The sequence below is a fragment of the Papaver somniferum genome, unplaced genomic scaffold (genome assembly GCF_003573695.1).
Source record: "Papaver somniferum cultivar HN1 unplaced genomic scaffold, ASM357369v1 unplaced-scaffold_107, whole genome shotgun sequence".
NCBI classification, from domain to species: Eukaryota; Viridiplantae; Streptophyta; class Magnoliopsida; order Ranunculales; family Papaveraceae; genus Papaver; species Papaver somniferum.
The window spans coordinates 7423885-7432827 of NW_020619603.1; the positions used below are offsets into that span (position 1 = coordinate 7423885).

At 36.9% G+C, this 8943-nt stretch overlaps 1 protein-coding gene across 1 annotated transcript; it reads left to right on the forward strand.

Moving 5' to 3' along the window:
- The first annotated feature begins 955 nt into the window (after positions 1 to 955).
- On the forward strand, positions 956 to 5471 carry LOC113328422 (phenylalanine--tRNA ligase, chloroplastic/mitochondrial-like). The gene is made up of 11 exons (XM_026575535.1): positions 956 to 1112; positions 1209 to 1452; positions 1604 to 1794; positions 2108 to 2314; positions 2426 to 2543; positions 2675 to 2751; positions 3924 to 4103; positions 4260 to 4304; positions 4707 to 4811; positions 4955 to 5068; positions 5176 to 5471. Exons 2-11 carry the CDS (start codon positions 1209 to 1211, stop codon positions 5224 to 5226), a joined length of 1332 nt encoding a protein of 443 aa, XP_026431320.1. The 5' UTR covers positions 956 to 1112; the 3' UTR covers positions 5227 to 5471.
- Positions 5472 to 8943: the final 3472 nt, after the last annotated feature.

An 8943-nucleotide genomic window follows, 5' to 3' on the forward strand; every position in this document is an offset into this window, starting at 1 on the left:
TTTACAAAAAATTTCGGAATTCAACATTAGGTTCGACTGCTATTTTAGAAGCAGAACTTGGCGTGAAAAACAGTTCGGCTCCTAGTCTACAGCCGAACCTTAGGGTTTTGTAAATATATATGTGTGGTTCGGCTGATTCGTATTACTATAGATTTCAGCCGAACCTCCTGGATTAATGAAAATGATTAGTTTCAGAGAAATGTTCGGCTAACTTATGTTCAGCCGAACCTTGTAGTGCGACTTCTAAGAAAAAAGTTATCATAAGGTTCGGCTGAACACATAGGTGAAGTCGAATCAGACGAGCTTCAATGAATTCAATAACTTAGCCAAGTCAAAGGTTCGTCTGAAAACCTAGCAAAGTCGAATTAGCCGAACATAATGTTTCCCGAAACTATAGCTTATGTTCGGCTTAAAATTGATATTCCCAGATCAGCCGAACTGATCTTCTGAAAAACAAAAAACGAAGAACAAAGCTAGGTTCGGCTTTAATTTCTCAGCCGAACCCCCTTCTGAAAACACTAATTTCATCTAAGAAATCCTATTTTATCGATCAAACGATGTAAAAACAATGAAAAACAAGATGGGTTTGTAGGAAATATCTTCTAATATAATTGGAGAGTAATCGAGATTTGGATTTCGCTTTCCAACGTCGCTCAATTGGATTAGCTCTTTACTTTTTTTGAGAACTTGCTTGATTTGTATGGTTAATCGGCGACGGAAAGAAATTTCATCGTTTATGTAGGGAATAGTTCGGCTGCGGGAGATGAGAAGAAGAAAGATTGAACTGATTTTAATTAGTTTTAGTTTAGGTTTTTAATTAGTTGAAGGATAACCTAGTAATTTCATCACGGCTAGGACACTCCTTATAAGCATACCTTAGATGGTATCATCATTTAGTATGCCTCAAAACAGGTTTTTTATTCAAGCAAATTAAGTCAGTAGGTGCAAAGATGTTAGCCCAAGGCCCATGAAAACTTCAAACAAGCTTCACTAACAATTGACCTGATCCAGTGATCCTCGGTGTCCATTTTCATCCCTTCAACCTCCTCATCTTCATCCTCTCCACTCCTTAACCCCTCTGTTCTTCATCTCCAAAACCCTAATCAAACAAGGTCAGTCTCTCTTTTACACTAGAAACCGTTATCCTCAAAAACCCCATTTTGTACCACTTTTTTGAGCTTTAAATTTTCTTTCTTTTCCTTTTGCAGATGAAGATCTTTATACAGACAGGCACTAGAGGAATTTCCACTTACCAATTCAAGATGAACATGGCAGTAACATTAACTAATACTCATCATTCAACTCTCTGTATACCATCGCTACTAAAACAAAGTCAATTTCTAGGAGGATTTAATGTATCCTCGTCATTTCGTTCTTTATCTTCTTCTTCCGCGAGATCGAAACCAGTGGTTTATGCATTAGAAATTGGTGGAGTGACTATTGATAAGGATGGTAAGTAAAACCCATATCTCAAAATTGCAAAGTTATGTAGATTGGAAGATCAATTCATCAGTATGGATAATGCAGTAGGCATGTTTGTGGAAATGCCTGAATTGAAATACAATTATGTTTTTATTTTGTGTTTGTGTGTGTTGTATGGTAGATGTGGTGAAGGATGATCCAACAAACAATGTTCCTGATTCGATATATACAAAACTTGGTTTGCAACTACACAAGAGGGATAAACACCCACTTGGGATCTTGAAGAATGCAATTCACAGTTATTTCGACACGAATTACTCTGGGAAGTTTGTTAAATTCGACGATCTATGCCCAATAGTTTCTGCCAAAGAGGTACCACGTCGTTTTTTTTTTTTTTTTGGTTCTTACACTTCTATTGATGCTGTACTTCTATGCATTAACTTGCAATAAGATGGTTCTGGTCTCCACCGTAGTTAGTTTGTGATATATGGCACAAGTGAGACTTGTTGTGGACATAAAATGATTAGCTTTTGGTTTTACTATTAACTGGACTTTTTCATCCCAAGGCAAAAACTTAGGAATAGCTATACTCGGAGGACTTAAAACAGAAGTTTGATTTGTAGCATCCTCTTGGCAATGTTAAATACTATGTTCATTTTTATCACTTAAGCTGCTTGTCTTGCAGAACTTCGATGATGTGTTGGTTCCCGCTGATCATGTAAGCAGGAGTTACAATGATACGTACTATATTGATGCTCAAACTGTCTTGAGATGTCATACAAGTGCTCACCAGGCAGAGTTGTTGAGGAACGGTCACACTCATTTCCTTGTAACTGGAGATGTTTACCGTAGGGATTCTATTGACTCTACTCATTACCCTGTTTTCCATCAGGTTCTTATTTATTTCCTAATTTGAACTGCTCCTTGCATCATTTAATAGTTCGTCCAAGTTTAATTTGGTTTTACTTCTTTTACCTGTTGAGTTAGTATCTCGACTGTGCAGATGGAAGGGGTTCGTGTTTTCTCTCCCGATGAGTGGGAAGCATCTGGCAAAGATGGCACGACTTATGCAGCTGAGGACCTCAAAAAGTGCCTCGAGGGTTTGGCACGCCATTTATTTGGTAAACCGGGACTGTAACCTTATCTAGTTGTTCTTCCAAACCTGAAAATAGATGTCCTGTACAGAATTCTAGATTAGTAATTATAGCATGATAGGTTTCATGAATCACCCTGGCTCTGTTAAATCGTACAGGTGCAGTAGAAATGCGCTGGGTGGATACTTACTTTCCATTTACGGAGCCATCATTTGAACTCGAGATATTTTTTCAGGTTTGTTGCTGAACCTATCATATAAATTTCGTATACAAGCACCTAATCAAATGCATTACATATTCTTAAAAGTAAACCTATTTAAATGGAAAATGCTATAGTTTCAAGTAATGGATTCCTTGTGATCGTTAGCAAGCATCGTCGAGCAGCTTTATTTCCTGTTTATCATTTTTCCTTATTGTTGTGTAACCATTTAAGCCATATGCAAGAGACTTAAAGAAAACAAAAGAAAGAAAGAAGAAGCAAGGAGTAGGAAGTTTTCCAAATGTCAAATAATTAGGTTGTATATCTGTTCTTCACGGGGTTGCACGGTAACGGAAATGAGTGTCCCATACGGAGACGTGTCCGTGTGTCCAATACGGCAATTCCGAAAATTCACGATATGTGGAAACGGCTGTATACATAAAAATACTGCTAATTTTTCTAGGATATACACAAATGTGAACCATGGCACAACTCAAATGCTAATCAAAATTCATTTGCATCATATATTTGAAACTTTAACTTTAACATTCAAAATATTACTTATAGTAGTTAGATAATTACATTGATTATATTGGTTAATTTTTACCAAAATTTCCAACATTTTATTAAGTCAGATTTTATTTTAGTTTACTTATTATTTGGCTGTGCCATGGTGTATATATGTCCATCTCCATTTCCATACGTATGGTAACACCATACGGCAACTTATTTTGAAGCTTCGGCGCAACCACGGTTCTTCCTTGAGTGAAAGGGTAACCAACAACCGAATAGGAAAGAGGCAGTTCTTTTCAGGCCTTCCATAAAACACCTGTTTCAGGCTGTTTTGGAGAAGAGTAGGGGGAGTGTGTTCAAAAATTTTTTGAGAACAGAGCAACATTTGTTTCAGTTTTTCTTTTCTTTTTGCTGGGTCACATTTCTTGAGCAATCTGCTTGGCAGTGACTAGATTATTTGTGCTTATCTTTTTCTTTTAGTTAATCAAACTCATTTGTGTTCCATTGTAAATTGTATATGCCATTTATCTTCCATCTTTTCTTCAATGAGTTCAATTCCATATGCCATTTCTCTTCCATCTTTTCCGTTTCCTCAGATTGTACCTGTCTAATGGATACTTATGATCCATGTTGAGTGCATATACTTGATGAAATATGTTACAATTCATCAAAGCTCTGTCCATTTTCTTTCTCAGGAGAAATGGTTGGAGGTTTTGGGTTGTGGGGTGACTGAGCAGGAGATTTTAAAAAGAAGTGGTAACGTGGATAAGGTTGCATGGGCCTTTGGACTGGGGCTCGAACGGCTTGCAATGGTTCTTTTTGAGATACCTGACATAAGGCTGTTCTGGACTTCTGACGAGCGGTTCACGTCACAGGTATTACATAGTACATACTTAGTTTGAAGATATTAGCAATTATATTTTTCAACTCGGTTACTCATATTTGCCATTTTGTGTGACTTCAGCAGTTATTTTTATTTAACACTCTAATTTGAGATGTTCTAAAGCTACTTCTATGCAACTTATGTGCAGTTCTCAAAAGGGCAGCTTGGAGTCAAGTTCAAGCCTTTTTCAAAGGTAGGGTCCATGACCATCAGCACACTTCAGTTACGGATTGATAAGATTTTTCCATGGATGATTCATACGTTCAGTCCCGCCTAGGGCTGGAAAGCTAAATTTTGCATTATGGGACGATAGTTTAAGTTTATCCTGAGCTAGAATCTTGAAGTACGATTGAACTCTAATCGAAACTTGTTTCTTGCTTTATGATTTACTGAGAAAGTTTGACACTAGTGCTATAGAAACAAGGGACAAATGAATTGAAAGAAGGTTACACTATGTAGTGTCATGTTGTTATTACAAGCTTTATATTGATTCACATGTAAACACAGTAAAGTTCCTGTACACAGATTAGTAAGTACTCAAAGAGACCTAAAATAGTTTATACATTCTGAACTTTATTTGATTCCTCTTATGCAGTTTCCTCCTTGCTATAAAGATATGAGTTTCTGGATCAGTGACTCGTTCACTGAGAACAATTTATGCGAAATTGTAAGAGCAGTTGCTGGGGATCTGGCAGAGGAGGTAATGTCGTTGCATATTAACAATATTACAGTAGCGAATTGATTAACTGTCGATACTGGATAGTAACAAAGATACATTACTTCTATTTTATAAGCAAATTTGTTGTTCGTAACTAAAACTATAAATTTTGCAACTTGTGATAGGTTCAATTGATTGATAATTTCACAAACAAGAAAGGGATGACAAGTCACTGTTATAGAATCGCATACAGATCTATGGAACGTTCTCTGACAGACGAGGAAATAAATCAATTGCAGGTAAAAATTGATATAAGAATTGCTTCATACTAGTCTTACGACAAACCCTTTAATACTCTTGTTTCTATACTGTTCTTTTGGAAACTTACCTTTGCGTCCTGCCGCAGTTCAACGTCAGAGAAGAGGTTGAGAGCAAATTGAAGGTTGTTCTTAGATGATAAATTTTCAGTAGATAGAAAACACAACTCCTTTTTCTTCTCTTTTTTGGCTATGTAAAAGTACACCCATTAACATGCCATTAATTTGAGGTAATGAATTCCTAAAAAAGAAAAATCGAAAGTTTAGATTATTTTCTTTATTTTTTCAATGTAACATTTTTCTATTTGCATAGAAATTTCATGTTTGTCTCTCATGTAGATTTCGAGTCTGTTATTTATCGTATTCTAAATCCGAGTTGTCTTTATAGAACTTATGTAACTCCGATTAAATTCCATGTACTTCTAAGTTTCAGTCACAAAACACGTTTTTAGAATACCGGTTACCAATCAAAACCCATGAAATTTCCCTCCAATTCTACCATTTCAATGGCTTGTTCACAATGGTGGAACTTGGATAGGAAAAGGTGCATATATTTTGCAGTCGATGTCTCTCCAGATTGGTCCATATCTAAAAACTTAAAGGCCTAGACAAATAAAGCTTCCACGTCGAACGGTGAGGAAATCCTCACTTCCTATTGGATGACATAAGCCTTTTTTGAGTTTTGTGAAACGAGTGTTTTCGTGAGGACACTTGGCAACTTATAATTCGTTTAAAAATTTCTTAATTTAGCATGGTTGGAGTTTTGTGGAAGCCCAAATTCGATTTGGAAGTCGAATACCTAACGAAGAAGAAAAAAATTTGCTTCCCTATGACTAATGACTATAGGCCAATAAGTAGAACTTTCTATCAATAACAGAAACCGCAGTAAACCGAACAAGAGAACTACCGCGCAGCGCAGAAAACCAAACAAGAGAAGAATGATTTTTTGGGACCATGGATTTTATTGGGGACCATGATTTTATTTTGGGTAAAGGCATTAGAAGTAATTTTAGGTCACCCCATATCTAGTTATTTATTTCATACCTAATCTACCCTCTTAATTAATTTTAGGTTATGATTAGTGAATAATTTAGTTAAAAACAATTAATGAGATTAAATTAAAAGATGAGTTAGTTGAGTAGAATTATTGAGAGAGTAGAGTTAGAGAAGATGAAGGAGAAAAACATGGAAAATAATTTTTTTTTCCAATTCACTAAGTTTGAGTATTCAAATGATGAAAATTCATCTGATTCTTCATCTCCATCCTCTCCTAGAATATTTGTTAATCTTCAAAATGATCCGGATTTGATCTGGATTTTGAACAGTTCGGTTACTTTATATGAAGAACAAGTAACCGAACTCATCTGAAGCTGTAGTTCGGTTGCCCCGTGAGATGAACAAGTAACCGAACTCATCTGAAAGTGTAGTTCGGTTACTTGTTCCAAACACGCAGGTTACCGAACTCTCAAATAATAGAATTTCTAAGAGTTACAACGTTATGTTTGGTTGATTCTCAACTAACCGAACTTTGATGTACAAAGTTCGGTTGGTTCGCAAACTGCATGCACTTTTGATATAACCAAACTTTACGTAATATAAGAGTATATAAGTTTACAAAGTTCGGTTCTTTCGCAAACTTGAACCTAACAGCTAACCAACCGAACTCTGAGTTCGGTTTCTGCGATAAAATTGTGAAGTTACCGAACTTAACAAACAAAAAAAATGTGAAGTTCCAGCGTCTATTGGCTAAGTTCGGTTACTTTGTAGTTTAAAAGTTTTTGCGAACAAAGCGAACTCTATTGGCTAAGTTCGGTTATTTTGTAACTCAACATAGTGGCCACAACAACACAGTTCGGTTAGACTGGATTTTTTTTTTTCGGTTCTAAGGGTGGAGTTCGGTTACTTTGTAGTTTTAAAATTTTTTGCGAAACAACCAAACAGAGAGTTCGGTGACTTAGTTTTAAATCCAATAGAACCGAACTGTTCTTCGTGTTCTTCATTTTCAAGAAGTTCGGTTAGTAAACTAGGGTTTTTTGGAAAATCGGCCTAACCGAACATGGCTCTGTAACTCCTATTAAAACCTTATTTTGATGATTTCTATTCGATTGAAGCAATCAAAATCAAATTAAAGTGAAGGGTTTGTTGGAAAATACCTCCGGATTATTTTGATGATTTCTATTCGGTCTTTTATACTCGATAAAATTATTATGTAACCGAACTGAATTGTGATTGCATTGATGTTGTTACATTTCTTAAATAGGCAGTGGCGGTGGTGGTGAGAGGAGGTGGTGGTGATAATCGGTGGTTGGTGATGGTGATAATCGGAGGTGGTGGTGGTGGTATTCGGCGGTGGTGGTGGTAATCGGTGGTTGGTGGTGGTGATAACCGGAGGTGGTGGTGGTGGTAATCGGTGGTGATGAGCGGTGGTGGTGGGAGGAGGTGGTGGTTATATATATAGGTGTTATTAGGTTGGTTTTAAATTAAATTAGGTTAAAGGTAGGTTAGTTATTTCAACGTTTTAGGACATCCGTTATCACTATAGGGAAGGTGGCATAATAAAACCATGATCCCCTCGAAAAAATCATGGTTTCTAAGAAAATCATTCCAAGAGAATTACAGCACAGCCCAATAACGCTGCAAGTAATGGAGCCCATGCAATTCTTTTTCCCAGAACAATCGTCAGTACTGCTCCGAAAGCTGCGTGAGTGCGCCGAAAGAGGCTAATATATATGGTGGCCATAGATGTGAACAGAGTTGCCAAACCTATAATTATTTTTTGTGGCAAGGATTTTAGAAAATCCTCCTCGGAATAACGTGAGGTGTACACAGCCAAGAACAGTATTTTGTGGTAAGGCATCTCTTACTGCAAATACCATAAACGACTTCCTGTCCAAGAGAACTGGGATACCATTCTCTTTGCTGGTGTTCTCGTTGATATTACCTCCTGGTACAGTAATAGCACCTTCAAATCAAAATTACATCGCCATGGGGCATGGCGAAGCCTCACCACACACCAAGTTGAAAAAAAAATGTCTGGTGCATAGCACGGATAAATCTAGGACACCAATTCAAAAAAAAATAGGAAAAAAAAATTAAAAAGAAAACTAAACTCAATATTTAGGTGAGGACACTTGGCAACGTATAATTGGTTTAAAAATTACATACTTAAAAGAAAAACTTAATTTACCGTGTTGGAATTTAACGGAAGTCCAAATTCAATTTGAAAATTCGGTTACCACTCTATTATGACTCTTTTCTCCAAAAATTAATATATAAAGAGGAATAAAAATCCACATATTTTTCTCAAAGGAAAAAATAAATAAAATCTGCACATATTCTCAACTTATTTAATATATTTGCTCCACTACACCAAATCAAAAATACATCGTCACGGGACGGGGGAAGTCTCGCACCCACCAAATCAAAAATGCATCGCCATGGGGTGGGGTGTTGTGGGGGTGCGAAAGCCCGCGCACCCCGAATCGAAAAAGCATTGCCACGGAGCGGGGTGAAGCCCCGTGCATACCACGTTAAAAGAAAAAGATGAATAAAATCTGCACATATTCTCCACATATTTAATGAATTTCCCCTATCACACCAAATCAAAAATACATCACGACAGTTGGGGGCGAAACCCGACGCACACCAAATAAAAATGCACCACCACGGACCAGACGAAGCACCACGCACACAAAATAATAAATGCATTGTCATGGGGCGGGGAAAAGCCCCGCGTACACCAATTTTAAAGAAAAAATATGCCCGGTGCGTAGCACGGGCATAAATCTAGTTATACTAGAATTGATATCTTTTGTTTGGGTTGGGGGTTTTCAATTTGTCGTACTCAATCAACCATC